General features: G+C 46.8%; 1 protein-coding gene across 1 annotated transcript; it reads right to left on the reverse strand.

Moving 5' to 3' along the window:
• Positions 1 to 927: 927 nt before the first annotated feature.
• On the reverse strand, positions 928 to 15,679 carry LOC125757256 (hemocyte protein-glutamine gamma-glutamyltransferase-like). Its single transcript, XM_049412692.1, has 13 exons — positions 15,544 to 15,679; positions 14,101 to 14,295; positions 13,078 to 13,338; positions 12,392 to 12,510; positions 9,929 to 10,036; positions 9,001 to 9,178; positions 5,856 to 5,988; positions 5,203 to 5,306; positions 4,389 to 4,557; positions 3,760 to 3,848; positions 3,055 to 3,282; positions 995 to 1,153; positions 928 to 932 (listed from the first exon to the last, which is right to left on the reverse strand). The coding sequence occupies exons 1-13, from the start codon at positions 15,677 to 15,679 to the stop codon at positions 928 to 930; spliced, it is 1,884 nt and encodes a 627-aa protein (XP_049268649.1).
• Positions 15,680 to 20,824: the final 5,145 nt, after the last annotated feature.

Here is a 20,824-nt window from a genome sequence, read left to right on the forward strand (position 1 = left end):
TCAAGAACTGTCAAGAACTTCTTCCACACATGCACACGGGTTCGTGAAACGTGCGTGCGTTCTCCATCATAAAACACAAGTATAAGCACTACATATCAGCTAACGGCTTCTGGTGTTGGTAATACCCACGTTGCCGTTGGCAGCGTTACCCAATTGTAAACAACTGGTTATATAACACATATGCGGCTGTTCAACCTAAATGTGTGCGTATAAAATTTATACAAATCTTTAGCGCCATTTTGTAACGTTTACCTCAGTAAAAAAAAAAAAAAAATACGCCACTGTCACCTTCCCGCCCCATGCTTCGCATAACATCGACTCCCACGGTACGTGGGATCTGCCGAATTTTTTTTAAAGCCCCAATTTAACTTATTGGGAAGAAAGAGATTGTTTACTAGCCAGGAAATGGAAGCCAAACTCCTCTCTCTCAAATTTCGCTCCGGCCAGTGACGACATGCGTTGGCGTGAACATTGAAGTAAAACATTTTTTCGTGTTTGGGCTGCTTTACAAGAACAAAGACAAAAAAAAAAAGAGCTTGCTAGCTCCAGTATTAGGCACTCAGATGTCGAAATTTTCGAAGCACGAAAAACATATGGAATTTAGAAGGGATCAAGACTTAATGGGCGCGATTATGCTTCGCCGCACCCATCAGCTGTTTTAACGAATGCTAAAAGAGATATAAAGAGAGCACTATAAAAGCCAAGCTTTTGTTTGCTGATCTACGAGGGGACCTATTCTGCGTGCGACCGTAAACGTGCTGTTTTGCCAGTAAATAAATTGAAAACGGATTTATTTGCTTATTTACCCGCATCTCCTGAATCTCAAAAAATCTCAACATTCAACAACAATTACATGCTTTCAGGCAATGAGGCATGTCTGACTGCGGAAAAGCCTTTAGGTAGATTTCGACGCCTGTCGGGTGCAACCTAGGCTGCGACATCGAACAAGATAAAAAAAATGTACATGAAATGAAGCGAATGCGATGGCTCCCACTTGCCTGAATGTCCAGCTGAGGCATCTGGACAGCCAAGTTGCTTCTAGCAGTCGTGAAATCATTTCCGTAGGTGGCGACTGCCTCCAAGAGAATCATGCCTTCGGGGCACAGCTTGGACACGTAGCATTCGGGTGAGATGAGCAGCTCCAAGGTGTCAGCTGCGTACAGAGCACCACAGTGCACGCAATTAAACTTCAGATGACGCACTGGCACTACAGCGAGAAATCAGACTGTTGCAGTCGTTCAGCCACCATGAAAATGATGATAGGCTATTTCTTCCTGCATTCATTTTCGTACTGTCAGATACCGAAGGCATTACAAATGAGAGTGGTACGTGTTACAGTATGTCATTAAGAAGATCTTTTTAAGGCGGCGAGGTTATTGAGGGTTGCGATGGAAGGAGGAAAGAGATTTCATTCGATGCTTCTCCAGGCGAGGAAAGAATAAAAACGTGACAGAGCCCACTTTAAATAGATGATCACTGCGAGATGAAATTTGCTGCGAGTTCAAGGATTAGTTGCGTTTTTCAAACATGGATCAGTATGTGAAACAGACATAAGCGGAAACATTCAAGACGTGATGAGGGGACGGACGAGTTAATATTAGCATTCCTTGAAGAAACATTTGCAGTATGGCAAAATCTGGAAAATAGGAATCGGGAAGCCCTGGGCCTTCTTCAGTAATGATAATTAAAGTGATGTGATCGGGATTTCAAACAGAATAATAATATAATAATATCTGGGGTTTAGTCCCAGATTCCAAACAGAAGGCGTGTAGTTTAATTTAGATCGGATAAATGACTTGCAAAGTGGAAGCTTGAGGTTGGAAGAAACTGAGGAAAAAATTTTTGCGTAGCTATCGTATAGCGTGTTAATTCCAAGAAAGGTCGTCGGTAATGCGGACACCTAAATATATGCATGGAGATACATCGCGCAGTGCTGTAATTTTCAACGTATAAACGGGATTGCTAAGCGCGCTGGAAAGACGATGTACCTTGTGGGATCTCTCTCGCTCAAGGAACAACGGCCACAGTATGCCGTATTGAAAACGAGCAAACGGGCGTTTATTTGCGCCATTTACACAGCGACCCCGCTAGCCAAATTATACAAATAGTAGTTTGCCAATGTATCTACATAGCGAGCCCACTAGCAAAATCGTAGAACCAATAGTAGCTAATGTAACACGACAAATAGAACACGTTGAGGAATCGACGATGTGCGACTGCGACGGGAGGGAGTCCGTGGGGACGATCCGCGAAATTGTATTTTTGCATTTCGCCTGTATCGGAATGCTGCGGGCGCCAAGACCGAGAATCGAACCCACGACCTTGACTGGTCAGGGCGTAAACAGAACACGCAGAGAAGGCACCAAAAAAAGTGTCCGATATAGAGGATTAAACGCAAGTGCCCCGCCTTTTTACAGTTCGTGCTACGATTGAAAAAAAGAAATAATGTTCGATTTATGGAATGCCTCTTTGGCATAATCCGACAAATGGGGAAAGGAAACGTGTGTCAGGAGTGAGAGACGCGAAACGAGGAGCAAGAACTGCAACCGCGGTGTAATGCACCGGATTCTCTTGCACTTGTTCTTTCCGTGCAGCATTCACCTGGTAACCATTCATTGTTTTGCCCTCGAGGAAACAAATAAAGATTCACGCAGACACAGAGACAAGCGACCGCTTAACTCTATAAGGTATGTTAGCGGTACGGGATCAGTAATATCCCTGCATCGCCTTCAGCGCACCGAAATTGCAGATTCAGTGCGTTACGCGAAGAAACAAACGTATGTTTCAAGGTGTTCGTACGTCATGCATGTTATATGAAACGCGAAATATAAGCACGGTATTGCAACACATCCTGCGTCACTTAGACCCCCCCCTCTTGGCGTCTTTTCACATCGCTTCTGCAGGCGGGGACAGTGACGTAGCCAGGGGGTGGCACACCGGGCCCGTGCCCCCCCCCCCCCTTCTGAAAAAAATTTCTGCCTACGCCCCTGGGCGGGGAGGAGTAGCCGCACCACAGCGCCTTTGGTTGGATGGTATATAGGGTGATATGCTCACATGCGCCCGGCTGCAAGCAGAAGTCCCGCTGTGCGCTGATGAGTGCGTTGGGTCTGACGTTACTGTATGGTGCCGAGTAGGCGGTGAGCGTTAGGCCCACTCGGTGCTCCTCCAGGTCGTTGTTGGTGATCGTGCAGAGGAGCCGTCCCGACTGGCCGGCTGCCACATGCTTCTCGTGCTCCAGCCGCACCTGGATCAGGTCCGTTGTTGCGCCACGAGGCTGCGCCGCTGCGACGCCGAGCCACAGATTCACTCAATGCGTGTGCGATCGTGTGTTGAGCATGCTATAGCCACACGGAAGGTCTACTATTTAGCGCCACGTACTATATTAGTGCACTTGAAAAAGGAGAAAAATGGTTGAATAGGGTGCGTAAGCTGAGCTGCACATTTCAGATAAAACATTGTCACGAAATAATGGAGTCCTAGAAATAATAAGCAAAGGGACACTAAGCACATGTCTGTAATTTGTTCTTGCAACAACGTCCCCGTTTAAAAACTTCGTTTTTGTTGGCACAGAATCAAAATCATTACTGCATCAAACACGCGCAACCATTGCGGCCTGACAATTACGGATTGCGGCATTTCTTTCGCATTATTTACATGTTTTTGAAGCAATAATATAAGAAAACCGCAGAGAAAGCACTATTAAAGCCGGCATTATATCGTAAAAATTAGTTGCTTCGATGCCTTTTTGCTAATCGTCACCTGGTCCTTTGTAAGTGTGGGTGATGTCGTCGGGTTGAAGTCGGCCGCCACTGGGGTTGAATTTCTCCGTTAGAATCAATCGGCCACACCTGAAAAGAGAATAACATATTAAATGAAATTCAGGCTATAATTTTCTGTGCACCAGCTAGGGCGGTCTGTAGTAAGGAAAGAGACTCGGAAGCTGCGGGCCAATTTGACCGCGCTAACCAGCTTCTTTGCAATACACCCCTTCACATGAAACGTATTTAGCAGCCCTGAACATTGGTCTTCCCATGAGCACCGCTGTGGAGAATTCTCACTTTGTGCCCCTGTAGGCGGGAAGATTTATGAAAAAGCTTTATATTCGTTCCCGAGGCTTCGAGCGTGATGTTTCAGGGACATCCCGATATACTAAGCCCAATAACATGCTTAGTCGAGCGAATGTATGGGTGGGAGAAGGTAGGGACAATGAATAATACAGCAATAACCTAGCTATTCTTTGCTCCACCGTGGCATCACAGTTTACGAGCTTTGCCATTGGACCTCGTATTAGTGAGATGATACCTTGGCCATTTTCTCCCTCTTTTGTGTGAGTGTTAAAAATGGAATGTGTAAAACCTTCAGCGCGACTTCTTGTACGAGATGCTTACATGTTGTTTTTCTCGTAGACCAGTTTCCATCCCTTGGGGTTCGAGGGATCCTTCTTGTGATACCTGTAGACCGCCTTCACGCTTGCACTTAGGTACTTGCCATCGTACTTCAAGTCGGTTCTGTTCTCTCGTATAGCCTTCACTGGGTACGGCCCAACTTTGTACATTCCTGCGAAAATGGTCCGTTCATTGCGTTCTTCAACGGAGAAAATCTTATACGAGAGAAACATCTAAAACGAACTGAATCGAACCGCTTGAATACGTGCGGCGATATTGAGTATCATTGCTAAATATTTTCATTTATTTGTTTGCTTAGTATGCGACATACTGCTGTGGTTCCTGACCCACCGTGGTAGCTTAGGGGCTAAAGTGTTGCGATGCCGCATTTCGATAGGGGCGAAATGCAAAAACGCCCCTGTATATTTAGATTTGGAGAACCCCCAGGTGGTCGAAAGTAATCTGGAGTCCGCCGCTACGGCTTGCCTCGTAATCATATGCTTTTCGCGCTCACGGCACTTTGAGCGCTTGACTGATCCGCGAAAACCATTCTCGACCTGCGCAGGAAGAGCGCATACAGGTGCCTTAACGCTGGCGCTCACCTTACACCTGTGTCATATATAACGATGGCGCAACGGAAATATTTCAGTACGAACGTAAAGACCTGCATCGTGTGTTGCATGGTGCAACCCTGCACAAGGCAAGGTCCTCTGATATTGGGTATCAATCGCTTTGATCCTGGCCCTAGGCGCTTTTCTTCGGGCAGTAGAAAAAAACGCTTGCTATCGCAACTACATCATCAAGTGTTGGACCTCACCTTCGCTGACAATTTGGGGCGTACTGTCGACAGCTTGCCATCCGCCGTAGCCTGTCGGCAGGTCCGGACGTGCCATCCACGCCTCAGTCCATACGTGGAAATTCCTAGAGAAAAAAAAAAGTTCTATCGAGTGCTGTTTCTGTCGACGAACGCGGATTATGGTTGCACGCTTGATAAATCCCACCTTTGCGCGCCCGGTACTTTTACAGAGGACCGTGTTCTGGGTCGACAACATTTATGGGTCTCATTTTAAAAAGGAGATTAGCTAAAGCATTGCGCAAGATTCCGGTCGCTTCCTTGAGACGCCGTGCTTAAAACATCGCGGTCATGTTATGTAAAAAAAAAAAAGATTAGTATGTAAGCGCGCAATGAATGGATTGAAAGAAAATGTCATAGGTTTCATCAGCCCCGCCCCTTCCCCACCCCACACACAAACGCACATCCAGGCAATGTCTCTTGTTGCTGTAAACTCTATATGAATAGCAAACTTAGCACCTCCATCAACGCTCCGAGACGGAGCGCTCAATTTGCCGCTGGAATTTCAGTAGCCTCCGCACAATGGACTTATAAATCAAGCTTCCTCTAAAATCCTCCGAAACTTGCACAGATTAACAGACAGTTAGAGAGAGATGGAGAGTTGCTCGAACACTCACCACTCCATGTCGGCTCCTTCAATGGCCTTGTTCTTTTCGTCAAAGTAGAAGTCCAGAGACATGTCGTCTCCTTCGACGTGGGCCGAAGGGAAATTGCTCACACTGCGACTCGGTATGCCCAGCGCCCGCAGTACTGCGCCAAAGATGTTAGCGCCGTGGTGTAGTAGCAGCGACAGGGATGCTCATGTGCACATTCTGCACATTAGCGTGCTAGTGTGCATAAACACGAATGCTAATGCGCATAAACACAATGCTAATGTGCATAAACACAACTTGAATATCACAGCAGGTTAAGTGTTTTCGAGAATGTGTTTGCCACATGAGAGCGCGTTTGACATGCGCAAAATAGTCAAATAGTTGTTTTTTTTTTCATTGAAACGGAGGCCGGCTACACAGCTGGTATTTTTTTGCCACACTCACAATGTATGCACGCGCAGTGATGCCTGCCGTCCACGTCTCTGCGCAAAAGCGTTACGCCGAGTGCTGAGGCTAGCCTTATGCACATTTCGCCAGCGGCCTTTTAGATGGTGACATAATATGCGAACGCTGCTAACGCTACCAGGAGTTGAGTACTTTGTGCCGTAAAGAAAAAAAGCATGGAATAAGAAAGCGTTGAAGAAATCGCTTAACAAAATAAATGCATTTGAACAAAATTTTACTGCATGTCGTCTTCGCTGTATCGCAGCACCATAATCTCAGCGCGTAAACTGGAATATTGTCCAAGTGCGGCGTTCAGAATCCGGTCCTCACGGAGACAGTCACGGAGGAAAGCGGACGAGGAGTGATTTCGATAGGCCCTCTCACGCATAAACGCTGCCCAACGGAGCATAGGCAGAAAGTACACCCATTGTCGTAAGCAGCGGCTTTATCTGTTTAACTTCTTCCCTGACCTTGCAATGAAGGCCTTCAGAAAGCTATCAGCTTCAACGCCAATGAAATTCGTATTATGGCAATCTGAGCAGGTCCTATAGTTCCAGAATTTACGCTAAATTAATACGGTTTCATGATTACGTAAATTTATTTCCCCAATTGCAGCATGTGCCCTAACGTGATTCATTGAAGTGAAATCGCTTCCGTGATTTGCCACGGAAGCGACGCCCAACTGTGTCTATAAGCCACTCCGGCATTTATCCACCGACAATGTTTAATGTCTATTCGAAATAATCGTAAATAAATTTACAAGTCATAGTTTCTCATGTAATACCACGTCTTACGGAGGACCATACGTCTTTTGTTACGTCTTCTACATGAACATTTATGATTAAGTAGGCTTGCGCATAATTAACGTTTCTGTGCTGCTCCAGAGCGACTTGGTGAAATACAAGTACACCATTACAAATTGGCTATACTCAATCCTGTAGCTTTATGAATCTGTGGAATCAGGGCGTCTGTATTAGCATCTGGTGACTTACACGGGATTTCTGTTTTCTCTGTGGAGGGCGTTGCGTACCATACAGCGGTAAAGGCTTTTCGGCGCTTGTGCTACTTGCCGGAAGGTTTGCGACAGCCTGTCTTCCTGGCTGTTGGATGCGCCCACGATTACAAAATACTTGTCAACACGGGGTCGTCAAATATGCATTTTGTTCCGTAGAAAGTTTTCTCCCTAGAAAATTGCAATAGTGCATCGTCATGTATGCGTCATGTATGCGACCCCTGTATTCCCATTTCACTGACAAACAGGCGACGAACATTTCGTGCTCCAGAAGCGTTCGCTGTCGTCTGTAATTAATTAGCACTGGGCTTTGATCAGAAGCTTCGATAACAGTGCTGTTAGCTGATGGGAAAGTTACACAGAAGACCAACACTGCTCAGGCTTGGCATGAAAGCAAGAAAAAAAAAGCGAAAAAAAAAAACGAATGCCTTGGAAGCTGCGTAATATATTCCTGTCACTGCTGTGCCTTTTTGGGGAACATTTCGACTTTTTTTTGTTACTGCAGCACGATAAGTTAACACAAACACGAAGCGCGATCGAAAGAAAGAAAATTTCGTTTATGTTGGCGTATTTCAAACTGCTGCGCTTTAATGGTGCAGCATCTTTCACCGTGAGAAGGACTACCGTAAATCACCGGAAGGAAGGAAGAAAAATATGCAGGCCTCAACAGGCACTGTGAAAGTCTGTGTAGGCGAAACTTTTCGTCATCTAGCAAGGCTAAATGAAGCATTACAAGAGACGCGCGCTGCACGTTTTAATCGCGTATTTCTGCCAGCATGGTAAATTTTGCAGAACAACTGGTGTTGAGCTTTGAAACGTGTTGAGCCACAATCAGCCCAACACTCCTCCTTGTAGAAATGTGCCGCATTGCATGCTATACGGCGAGAGATGCATAGCCAACTTCGGCAATGAATGCACCCTATAAGCTTCCATTTTGTTCATGACATTGGCTTGCAGCTTCCCCTCTCTCTCTTACAGTGCGCGTTGTGAAACATGTGGCGGTGTTCTCCCATCGATGTCGCGAGGACGTTGACGGTGACAGCGGTAAGACTGGCCAATAGTGGGCCATTTCATTCGAGCGTCTTTGGGATCAAATAAACTGGCGTGCGCGCATGTGCGACGCAGTGTGATACACTGCGTAAAGGAGGCTTCGTTTTAATAGAGATAACATTCAGTACGTCGCTACTCGCGCCCAGCAAAATCACGTGGTCCGGTGACGAAAGCGCGAGCACATGCGGCAAGTACGGCAGCATTATTGTTCGAGATAACCACGTTGACTGATATTGATTTGGATGTGAGCGCGTCGAAGCATCGCGAGGAGCCTGTCCCTGAGTGACTGATGCCGGAGTGCACGTTTGGAGAGCAGCCTTCATCGCTTTTGAATTTATTTTCGCCCTTCTGGCGCAACTGCAGTGTAAGGTGGACTCATATATTGCGTGATTACCTCTCGGCCGTTCCCTTGTCTTCTGTCTTGTAAAGGCTACTGCAGCGGAAGTGTTAATACCACCACGTGTTTCCTGCTTCCGTAATGTGCCGCTTGCTGGACTTGTCGACGTGGTTACTCACTATCGTGCTTGCTCAGGATGTGGAAGAAAACTGACGGTAAGCATCTTTTCTGTTGTGTGCACGTGACCCTGAGATCACTGAACAAAGCTGCGCAAGCTACCTGGCTTCACGTGCTATGATACGGAAATATGCTGCCGGCTTACTTACCAGTGACCAGGGCTGAGGCGAACACGAAACACTGTCCGTACTTGACGCTGTTTCCCCCGCTTTCCATGTACTTGTTGAGGATGGGCATGGTGGAGCTCCAAACGCTTGGGCTGGTGCCGGTACTGTAGTCGTCCGACCAACGACCAGTCAGTAGGCCCTGGTCGTCTTGCACGTTGATCTGGAAGCACAATGCTTTCTAAGTATCGCAAAATACTAAACGATTATCAGTTTCAGATGTTAATTTCATCTGTTATTTTTAAGCAGATAATGTTTAAATACCGTTGTCTAGTTATTTACATGTTGTAATATGGTTTCGCCATTGAGATCAATCGGCTGCAAATAACTAACGTATGAACGAAGTGAAAATCTTAGCAAGGTTGTATGTGGGACGTTATGACTGACATGCGTCCGAAGCCAGGCATCGAACCTACGATTAGGTTTTGACGATCTCAACGCTAAAACGACGCATGAACTCGGGCATTGGTGGCTGCGTCTCACAGAGAATATATTGAGAATAATTTCTGCCACTGCGGCCTCACTGTAACTCTGAAGATTCAAAAAAAAAAAAGAATTCAAGATGGAAAGACTACCGTGCGAGATACTTCGCAGCCGAGCCTGCCTCAAGCCATGTGCAAAAGTAAGAGACGTTCAAATTTCCGCTTCGCCTTCAATTAATTTTTTCGAGCTATATGAGAGCAGTTGGTGGCTTATCCTTGTTACATTTACATTCAGCAATGCCAATACAGTGTGAGAAACTTATAACAACGATAAGGTCGTCAGAAGGATATACGAAGCGCAGGTTGCTTCTAGTTTTGCACAATAAGTGCACGGCAGACGGGTTGCACGATGACCTCATGATGTGCAGAAGTAGGTGTTCCTGCGAGGCTTCAGCTAAGAGAAGGCTGCCGCAGAGTTCACGTTCACTCACCGCGGCGCACAATGCGCGCACCAAACTGACGCAGTCGGACCGCTGCGCTCCGTCGGCGGCCACTGCCTTGAGCAGGAACTCGATCGTCGCCAGTGTGACTTTCTCGAACTGCACGAGTAGAAAGGGGTGTTGTATTCTCCCACAAGTTCACCTTTGAACATGCCAAAAACTGGCAGTGATGCTTTTTATGTCACCTTACCTTCAAATAAGCGTGCGTACTGCTTTCAAGGGACATTAAAAAGAAGCAATAAATGTTACCAAACGAGCCCATACGGAATGACAAAGTGTTTCTTCGAAATATGATGCACATTTCTTTGAGAGAAATAAAAAAAACATGGCTGATCCCTCCGTTATAGGAATCGATATAACACGAAAGTAAAGCGTGTCTTCACAGAAGTAGTGCTTATTGTGCAGTGATATATGAGAGCTTGTACAATGTCTATTCGTGTTTGACAGCTATAGCACCGTTTGACGTGGATGCACCCATGCTGACGACTAGTGGCATCGCGACGACTAACGACCATGATCATGATTAAACCGTTGTGGTAACTGAAGTTGTGAACATATATTTGGACACAGCGAATCGTGAATCCGGAGTAAAGATGACATCAACTTGCTCATAATCAGCACTGGTACCTGATATGCACTTTTTCAAAACGTCGTCAATTAAGGAAAGAAACGGCACGGTGTGCGCTTTCTAGTAATGGGTAACCGACGCCTGTGCTCATGAATACACTACCACACTGCGCTTCAGCAACACGGAAGGCAGAGGTTCGTAGCTTGAGCCGCAAACGCGTGCGTCCCGCTGGCCTCTGTCTCGCTCCACCAAGACCAACATTCGCCCGTCGATATCGTATTCTTTCTGCAACGCGTATTGCAGCAGTTTTGTTTTGTTAGTCGGTGCTCTCGCAATCGAATCAGTAGGCGGCGGAGTAATCCCGTTGGTGAACGTAGAAGCCGCACTACTCCAATGAGCCGGCACACGCTAAGGGTGTATCCACACGACGGACCGAATCCGTCTTTTCCGCCGCGGACGGCGCATCACGTGACCCCGCGTCACGGATTTGTGCCATCCGTGCCTCGTCCGCGGACGTCGCGGACGGAAAATGCCAAGCTCTTTTTCGCATTCGGATTCGCGCGGAATACCACAACAGATTTAGCCGAAGGTGCCATTATCGGTCTGGCAACAAGCGCTGCTCTTTCTTTTTCTCGTATGAAACTCCATCTTCAACTTAAAAGAAACTCTGCGCCATAGACGGAAACATGAAAACCTTCAATAATTTTGCTAGCGATGAATGTGTTTTCGACTTTCAGACTGCTCGCGCCATCTAGAGAAAAAAAGAACAAGCAAGCATTCGCACATTATTATGACCTCTGAGATTTGGTAGCTATCGCAGATCACCGAGCTCATGTTCTGCCAATAGAGGTACTCGCTAAGCCTACAGCTCTCAGAAAACGAGTACGGCGCTTGGAAACAGTACCGAATTGTCATGAATACGTTGCCGGCGAAGCTTGAGGACACAAACCTAAAGCCGACACAATCGTCAGTTTGGGACTAACAGCCCACGCAATGCGCGACGAAGAGCTTAAAGATTCGAAGCGGGCAGCTCTCGCTTCAGACAGTGCCGCCATGTTTTTTTGCTGCGGCGCGTCCGTCTACTCGCTTCGTCCGTCGTCTGGATGTGCTTTCCAGCCGGACGGGCGGCGGAACGATCGTCCGCGGACGAAATATCCGCGGATAAGTCCGTCGTGTGGATACACGCTAACACGAAGCGAAAGGCGAAGAACGTAACTGCCTCTAGAGTTCCTCGGCGACGCCAGCGCGGCCAGTGTCGCTCGCTGGTATCGAGACGCTTTAACCATGACCTCCGAGATCGCGCTCAATCTCGGAGTAAGCTCTAGTGAGTGTCGATCGTGACGCATTACTTCTTTTTACATCTCACAGACGGCGGCACCACCCCATCCCGCCTCGCCTACACCGCCAACAGAGAGCACCGCGCGAGAGAGAATGTGTGAAAGATATAAAGCGTGTTTGTGAAGTGGCCAGCACCTGCCAAGGTAACTTAGTCGGTTGAGCTTCTGGCGCTTATCGTCGCGGCCGCAAGGTCGTAGGTTGGATTCCTAGCGGCGGATCTTTTTCTTGATTTTTTTCTTTCTCACCCGTTGGCGTCCATTTTATCAACGTCATATCCGTAACGGATGTACGTGGTGGACCCCGGCATAAAGCATTCTCGTGTTTAAAAAATAGCTGCAAAACTAACCGAAAGCAGAAAAGTTCGTGCCTGAATTACCGGGTCTGTGGTATCGAGAGGGACGTCACGGATTTTGTGTGCTGTCACGTTCCAAAAGTTTCCAAGTTCTATCTCAAGTTCCAGAATGGTAACAGTGTCAACTTTACATTGCGGAAAAGGCAAGCTGCTTTTCCCGCTGGGCATTTTGGCGGTCGGGATAAAGTTTCAATACCTGGCCGTAGTTCCACTCCCGCTGACCGAAGTTCTTTTCAGAGCCGTAGTAATATGCTCCGGTCTCTTTCATGGTGTAGAAGTTTCTTTCCGTGTCGTCCTTCAAGAACACGGGGTCCTCTGCAAGTAACAAATTGCTGCTATAGCCTCTTTGTGTATTGAGTTTACCTGTTTTTATTCTTGGCATTTTGATTCGCCACGCTTTTACGAATGAGGGTGCTGTGCATCCTTCTCCATTTTATTATTGAGAGAGTAGGAAGGACGCCCCGCGAAAGCAACCGAATTATCTTGGTATGCACGTTGTCTCGAACGGGCCGTGACTCGAGCCATAGATGCGTTGCCTGTGGCGGGCACGCGTAGGCCAATCCTTCGGACGTTGAACCAATCGACGATGACGATTTATCTCAGTAAACATGTTCTTGGTCTTAAAAACAGCTGTCTAAGAAAGCACTTCTGCGCCGTAAGATGGAGGATTTCTATTTATTGCACTGGACCCCTCGATCACCTAGGAAGGGATGGGGCGCAAAGTCTCCCCATACTTTGATTTAATAGGGTGGGGGATGCTGCGATGAACCTTCACACGCCCCTTATGGGGAACCCTGCGCACGCCTATGGCCGCCCCAGCAGTTGTGATGCGGCAATATTCCACGTTCTATTCGAGAAAAACACCTACGATTCTGGCAGTACCTGGAAGCCAGGGATTGCAGATGATGAAAATGGGCGTCTTTGCAGGCGTGGCACTGCCGCCGCCTAAGCTGAATGACAGCGACCAACGACCCACCGGGGCCTTGGCCGGAGAGCGGAACTTGAGCAGCATTATGTCGTTGTTGTGGAAGCTCACTGACATGGTCCAGCGATCGACCGCTTCGTGCGCTTTCCCTTCTTTGTCGACCGAGTGTGGAGCAGTAAGCATCACCAGGGTGCCGTCGCTCTCTGAAGGGCTTGCTCCTGTGATGGGAGAAAAAACAAAACATCGCACAATGATGCGTCGCGTTTAAGCTTTTCAGCAGCACACATGTGGTGGTAGATTCATTTGTATTGTATAATTTGACTTCCGTTGTAACTGTAAATTTTTCCGCGCAGGAATATACAGTGGCCGGTTCACTTGTCGATGTGTAGATATTGGAGGTGGGTGAAACGTCCACCGAGAGTACGGCACCCTATGATGACCTAAGCGGCAGTTAGGGCTGTAATGGAGCTTCTTTCTTTTTCTTCAAGACAGCACGATGTGCTTCAGCATTATCAGATTTTTGTTTTGAATCTTCTTTCTAAAGTAAATTTATACGTATGATACGCGGCTCGTAAGAATTAAATTATCTTACTGTTGAGTACCCAAAGATTTTAGGGTTGTGTTCCTTCGATGATTTGTAGCCATATATGAAGAGTCGTACGCAATTGTTCATGATTAAATTGCGTATGACGTCCATAGTCTTCATTATTTTTTTCGTTAATTTTTAAATGGCTAACGTTGGCTTCGTTCTAAAACTTAAAATTTATTAGTGATTGGCTAGATAAATGTTTTCTGCAGGCTGTTGATCTCGTACCTTGCAAAATCTTATATGAGGCACAATTTTAACATAATCGTGGGTCTGTGTTCATTGGTTAATTTCATGAAGATAAGCGATTGAGTACTGCACTTGGTGATCTTGCCAACGCAACTAGGTCGACTTTGTTATTCGAGAAGTAAATGAGACGGCATATGATGCTTACCTAACTTGAAGATCGCCTGCAGCGGCACGTTTCCCAGCTCGAAGAACTGGTTAAAGCGTATTCCAACTTTGAACACGTTTCCTCTTCGGAGAACGGCGAAGGGATACTCGCCGTAGATGGCCTTGTACGATTCCGTGTTGTTGGTCTTTGCGTTTTGCTTTTCGTGCATGTTGATTTCCACGATCTCCGGAGGTCCTTCGAAATAGACGTGTAAAAGTAGATGGCGATCAGACAGGGCCAGCTTAGCTGACAAGCTTTCTGGTATACTTCTTATGGCATAAGGAGTCAGTGGAACATACTTCGCCAACGTGAATATTGCTCTAGCACAACTCCAGGTAACAAAATGATGATGGCTAGTTCGTTCATATTTCAAACAAGGACACAAAGGAACACATACCATAGGACAACGCCTGCCTTGTGGTAGTTGTTCCTTTGTGTCCTTTTTTCTAGTCGCGCTGCTTCATCCCCAGATTTCCAGGTGATGTGGAAGCAACGCTTTTGTTGAAGGCGAAGTTTCACGGGTCGCACATTTTTCATTTCATCTTCGTTGTTGTTTTAAATTATACCCCCGACAGGGTACGAGAAACTAGGGGCCGTGCGTGGAAATCAGACGAGAGTAATGGTTTCTGCTGTTTTTCGTATAAGAGCCAGATCACGTGACTACATTTGAGACTGCCGCGAACAAAAGAATGAAAATTCGGTTGCCCTCGTCTCAGTTTCATACCGAGCAAACGTATCGACAGTATACATAGAACACTATTATTCCTTTTTTGTGGTGTTACTGGAGGGCTCCGCGTTCATTTTGACCATCTAGGTTTCTTCAGCGTTCGCTTGAATCTCAGCACACAGGCGTGCTTGCATTACGTCCTTAGTAAACGGTTTGTCGCTGTCGAGGATCGATCCCGCAACCTCGATCGAAGAGGCACTATGCACAAAAATTCACAAAGAGAGTGATATAATGGCCAATACTGAATAGAAGCGCCCCCCCCCCCAAAAAAAATAATAATAAAATAGACATAGGTTAATTGTTTATTCCTTTCTTAACTCAGGAAATTAAGAACGGCCGTGGCCTTTGCTTGCTGTACGGTTTCGTGGTAGAGGAGCAGCAATAACTCAACTCATAAAGCTGTAACGAATGCGAAAGCCACTGCTATTACGATTGCACGAATAAGAGTATACTTATAGCTAAGCATGAGCTGTATTTTTCTGCACTTTGACAATCAATCAATCAATCAATCAATCAATCAATCAATCAATCAATCAATCAATCAATCAATCAATCAATCAATCAATCAATCAATCAATCAATCAATCAATAAGCCAGCTTGTCGTTACGATGGAATGAGGTCGAACGATTGTTGCTTCCTCTTGGTACCGGTTGTGGACGCGTTTACTTTATCGTGAACAACTCGCAGTGAAAAGTTGCGGTGCGCACAGACTTACCCGAGGTGTGGCCCATCAAAGTTGTACCTTCGCGCATAAAGTCCAAGACGACGGCCATCGTTTCGAGATCATCAGGCATATGAACTTTGGCTTTCACGAATTCAAGAAACTGTTCAATGTCGCCGGGTGCAGCCATGCTCCTTTACTTTTCCTTGCAAAAGAAGGAGATAAAGGTGAGATTAAACTCATGACGGCCAGCGCAAACGGAACACGGACGAGAAAAAGAAACGACGACACAGGTGCTGAGATTACAATTGATGTTTTGTGCTTTACCAGCTTATTCGCTCTGTGCACTTAGATTTGAAAGAAAGCGAAAACGGTTGGCAGGCCTAATTAGAGATATGTCTTCTGTGCCATCAATTACGGCCTTATCCAGGTATATGGTAAGGAATGTACCTTTCCTTACGCGGTGGTTCTAAGACGGATCCCATGCCATTTGTAGGCGCACATGGGTCGGATAACGAAGCCAGATACTGCATGTTTGCGGATGGGATAAGACGGGTACCACCTTGGCGGTGATGCATCCCGGTGAAGCCATAACCAAGCACGCGCAGTTCCCATACCATAGTCGAGAACGTACGCTGCGAGAGGTCTTCGTTTACCGCTCATAACACGTTTCATTTTCCGCTCACACAACTCTTTCTGTTCATATACCACGGCGCGAGCTTCTTGGAGCATCCGTATAGTGTGTCGAACGGTCGTCTCCACAGACTCGATCCTTCGTTGAACCAGCAGATGCCATCGCACCTTTGCGACGTTGACGTACCATTACTGTGCCGTATTTGGATAGCGGTGACATTTACGAGTAAGTTACTCATTTCGCACTATACACTGCCAGACGCTCCTATCTGCGACTTGTGTAGCTGTGCAGAGACAATGAGACGCGTCTTGGATTTTTCTCCTCGTCACAACGTCCAGTGCGCCCTTCTTCCGACTGCGTTGATCCGATCGGTTTCTAGACCGTGGATGTTCAGTGAGTATACACCTTTTCAAATTCTCACGCCAGGGAGGCGCCATATTGAAATGCGCGCCGTCTAACGTGCAAGATTGGCGAAATCGCCATCTTGGGCTGCGCGTACTCGAACCGGCGCGCTATCTGTTGGTGTGAGGTCCCTGCTAAAGCCTGTGTTTGCTGATTTTTCGTTTCTTTAAGCTGTTTTGTTTGGTATCGTCGCTGCCATTGACTTATTCGTCGCTGTCTGAACCGTTCAGCGGCGCGCATTCGCCCGTGCGACGCAAGAATTAGCTCCGCGTCTGCGAACGGCAGTGCTTCGTCGTCGGTACCAGTAGCAGCCAGCGTAGTACCAGGTCGATCACGGCATGAAGTGTTAATAATCGGTAACTAGAGCGTTCTTGCAGCTGTCTACCGCTTTCCTTTATTGACGTACTAAATGTCTACGGATTATCCATCAGTTTCTAACCTCCGCGCATACTCGTTCGCGGCGCGTAAGTTTGTCAGCTGTAAACTGTAAACACCGCACAATCCTTCACAGATACAGTTGACCTACATTCACCCCGACGACGTCGAAGACTAGGTCGAGGAGACCTGTGAGTGGCCAGAAATACCGCGAGCGAACATTGTTTATATCTCGTTGAGGCGAATGCGTGGGGTCTTCGCCAGGTGTGCAACTACGAGGCACTGGAGTCGCGCAGCTACGTGCAGTTTGACTGTGTGGGTGAGTCGCTGGCGCACAATGTGAAGGAAAAAGTCTGCTGGTGAAGGGGAATGTGACACCATCGCAAGCCGTGAACAGTAGGCCCCATCGCGCGTGGGTTTCCGCGAGGCCGTCCGCGAAAGTACGGCGCGCGCAGGCTGCACATGAGTAACCGGGCAAGGCGGAGTTTGCAGCCGTGTCGGCCGCTGTGTTATGGACGATATGAAGTGTGAATCCGCAACATTCTCACGAGTTAGGTGAGCCATCAGTGGCTTGCGTACCTTTCTTTCCTATCTAGGATGCTGTTGGGAACGTTGTTCTCGTCGTTTTTCTTGCCGCCAACGAAATACCGGGAACAGAGGCGTGACCAGGACGACACGCGCAAGTTCTTACTATTTAGTGAAGCCACCCACTGCTGCCGCAATTCAGGCGACGAAGGAAAGCGATGCAGCGCGAACACGCCATGCTCGCACTCATCGCGTGGCGTACATGCGCTGCGGACACACGATTGCACCTTAAATATTTCTCTTCCGCTGCTTGTCGTTCACCCGTACACGACCAGTGATGAGCAGATGACTTGCTATGCGAATGCAGTAAATTTTCTGCCATGGTAGTCACTTCGTATCGACACAGGCGCATAACACAGTCACACAAACGCGTACCGAAGCAACACACACACACACTGGCGCAGCCCAAGCACGGAAGTTTTTCCGATTTACCGACGCCACCCATTTCTTCTGCAATTCCGGCGACGACGGAAAGTGATACAGCGAGAACATGTCACACTTGCAATCCTCGCGCGGCATGCTGTGCTGCGGGCACACAATCACGCCTAAAATGTTCCTTTTCCGCTGATTGTTCGTGCACCCGTGCACGACACAGTGATGGCCAGACGATCGGTTCTTTGAATACGCACCATTTCCGGCCATGACAATCGCTTTTTATCGCAAAGAAGGGCCTAATTCACACACAACATCCAAGCGTACCAAGCGTACAGATACATGCGCAGCCCAAAGCGCGATGGCAACACTGAAAACATACCCTCGACCCCTGCAGCGCACTGGTGCGAGCATGGGTGCGAGGGTGCTCCTGTGAAAAGGTGTATAGGACCGGTGCCCTCAAGGTGCCCTTCTTCCCTTTGTATTTTACTCTTCACTTTTCTCTCTTCATTTGAAGTAACGACGATCAAAAATACCTTAATACAAATAAGATTACGTAATGAGACTAGAGGAACGCTGTGAATTTGTGCGCGACTTTCGTCCTCGTCTCAGTATTTTTTTATTTTTTTTTTTGCGAGAAGCACTGCGCATACGGTAGTCTATATAGGTATTTCAGGGTTGCGTAGTTTTCTTTACAATGCGGGCGTCCTGATCCAACGTTTTGCGCGGTGATTTAGCAGGAACTGCAAACAACGTTTCGGCGATATTGATTTTTCTGAGCGATTTGGAGTGTTAGGTTTTGAAGGAACAAATTTAGTTTTTTTGCGATGACATATTTAACACCAGTGTTGTATGCGTTACTGAAAAGAAGTAATTAAATACGTTACTCGTTACACTATAAAAAAAGGAACGCGTTACCGCCCTACGTTGCCTACAAAAAAAAAAAAATGTAACGCGTTACCGTTACCGAAAAAACGTAACGTACGTTACCTCTGCCGTTACTCCGCAATCATAAATATTAATCAATGGGTCTTTGCTGCAGGAACCCACCAATGTAATTTTTCTGGATCTCAAATTTATGTTTCACATAAAACTTCTAACCCAAAATGGTGGTTTAACGAGAATTATTCGCACAAATATACCGGACCTTAGCAACGTTATAGTGCCTCAAAGTTGCCTGTAGAGCTACATGTGGTGGCTTCGGACTCTGGCACATGGTTTTCACCATAATACACAATATGAGATTCAATCATCAACGCTATCCGCAAAGAAAGCACCACTGAACTCTCAAGAAATTTGCAGTAATTCTGACGGTGTGCTTCTACTAGCAAAACAGATGTGCAAATGCATGAAAGTATTCTTTCTTGACGGTAGTGCATTGCAGCGAGCTCACGGTGCTTCAATAAGCTAATTTTGCCATAGAAAGTGTTCAACCTATTCTAGCACCTCGAGCGCCGCAAAAGGTGTATATTACGTGTCGGTGACGGCAAGCTTCGAGGGTGTGTATCTCGGAGGCCCAACTTCAGCGTGCTACACCATTCAGGGATTTTGCGAAATTTCAGGGACATGCACTTAGCCGGAGCGTCAAGTGTACACCAAATTGCGATTTAAGAGCTGCTGGCATCTCGATTTCTCAGTTCAGTTCAGTCATGCGTTATTCTGTTATTCTATGTAGAGAAATTGTCTCTCTACCGAGAAGTGATTGGAAGAGAAAGTGCACGGTAATACCTTCGATTACTGTAAGGCTCAAGCTTTTCATTTTTCTTGGCCGTGAAGTAAGGTTTTAATTCTACTCACCGGAGAAGGTTCCTCACTACGCTCGCTTTCGCCTGATTGGCTGAGATTCGATGGCCACAATTTGGTACGAGCAGGGCAGGTCGAAGTTTGGAAAATTGCGGGAAGGTGACAGGGTCAACCTTCTCGGTAGATCAACCGATGAGCAGCGGTGCGAACCAGGGCAAAACCAAAGTGGGCCGTGCGTAGCCATTTATAGACAAAAGCCGAATTTTCGTCTCGAAATACGAATTATGAGTCTGGGAAGGAAACATTTTTTTTTTCTGCGCTCATTCGAATGTCGTGCGAGTTCGGTGGCGTGAATAGAATCGTAAACACGATTGTTGGGAGTGATGAAGTAGCGTACGCGGAGAGAAAAAAGGAAAGAAAGCTGCAGAATAAGAAAAACAGGCGGAGAAGAAAGCACGCGAAAACAGGCACGTTCGCAGTTGTTGTGTAGCTTAGAAATATGGAGTGCAGGTCTCTGTACAACGCACTTGTTGCTTATAGTTGGCTGCTAGAATCCCTGCTGACTGGGCAGGCTGACAGCGCCTTTCAGGCTTTTCTTAGAGATGCTTAAGAACGCACTTTACGAGGCACGCGGGTACGTTGTACTTGTGAATATATGTTTTGACAGCAAAGTAAGAACAGTGCAGGCCGACTCGCCTGTTCTTGTTTCGGCTCGTTAGACTAAAGTACGTGAACTAGCATTTGCCTGGGCACCGCGAAATAATAATCTCATTTATCGCGATAAGTCTAATTCACATATGAGATGAGCTGACTCAGTCCGGTTTCCTCAGATCCGTGAAAGGGTGAGCCTGGTTGAGTAGAATTTCGGTGAGTCCGTGTCTGCGTGAGCGCACAGAATGAAAATATCCATTGTGAATGAGTCTGCGAGAGTTTTAGGGGCGTAGCTCCTCTTAGTCTCACCTTGTCCCATGTCAGGCGTAACCGCGGCAGTACCTCCCGAACAGTATAATAGATGGCGCTGTCCCATAGAGATGCATGCAAACTGCAGTTGGGTGACGATATACTAGATGACGCTGTCCCATAGAAATAGAAAAAAATAATAAATAAAAAATAAATAAAAATGTAAAAAATAAATAAAAAATAGACAAATAAAAAAGAAGGAAAAACGAAAAAAGGAAAAATAATCAAAGCGGCGTATCGCTTTGATTACTGCTGGGCGAAACC

This window comes from Rhipicephalus sanguineus, chromosome 1 (assembly GCF_013339695.2).
Source record: "Rhipicephalus sanguineus isolate Rsan-2018 chromosome 1, BIME_Rsan_1.4, whole genome shotgun sequence".
Lineage (NCBI taxonomy): Eukaryota > Metazoa > Arthropoda > Arachnida > Ixodida > Ixodidae > Rhipicephalus > Rhipicephalus sanguineus.

Excerpts from the sequence above, each read along its gene's own strand:
- LOC125757256 (XM_049412692.1), bottom strand. The coding sequence starts at position 15,679 with ATGGCTGCACCCGGCGACATTGAACAGTTTCTTGAATTCGTGAAAGCC. Across the intron at positions 5,989-9,000 it reads CGCCTCAGCCCTGGTCACTG|TACTGCGGGCGCTGGGCATA; the intron begins GTAAGTAAGCCG and ends TCTTTGGCGCAG. Across the intron at positions 4,558-5,202 it reads GCCCCAAATTGTCAGCGAAG|GAATGTACAAAGTTGGGCCG; the intron begins GTGAGGTCCAAC and ends CCATTTTCGCAG.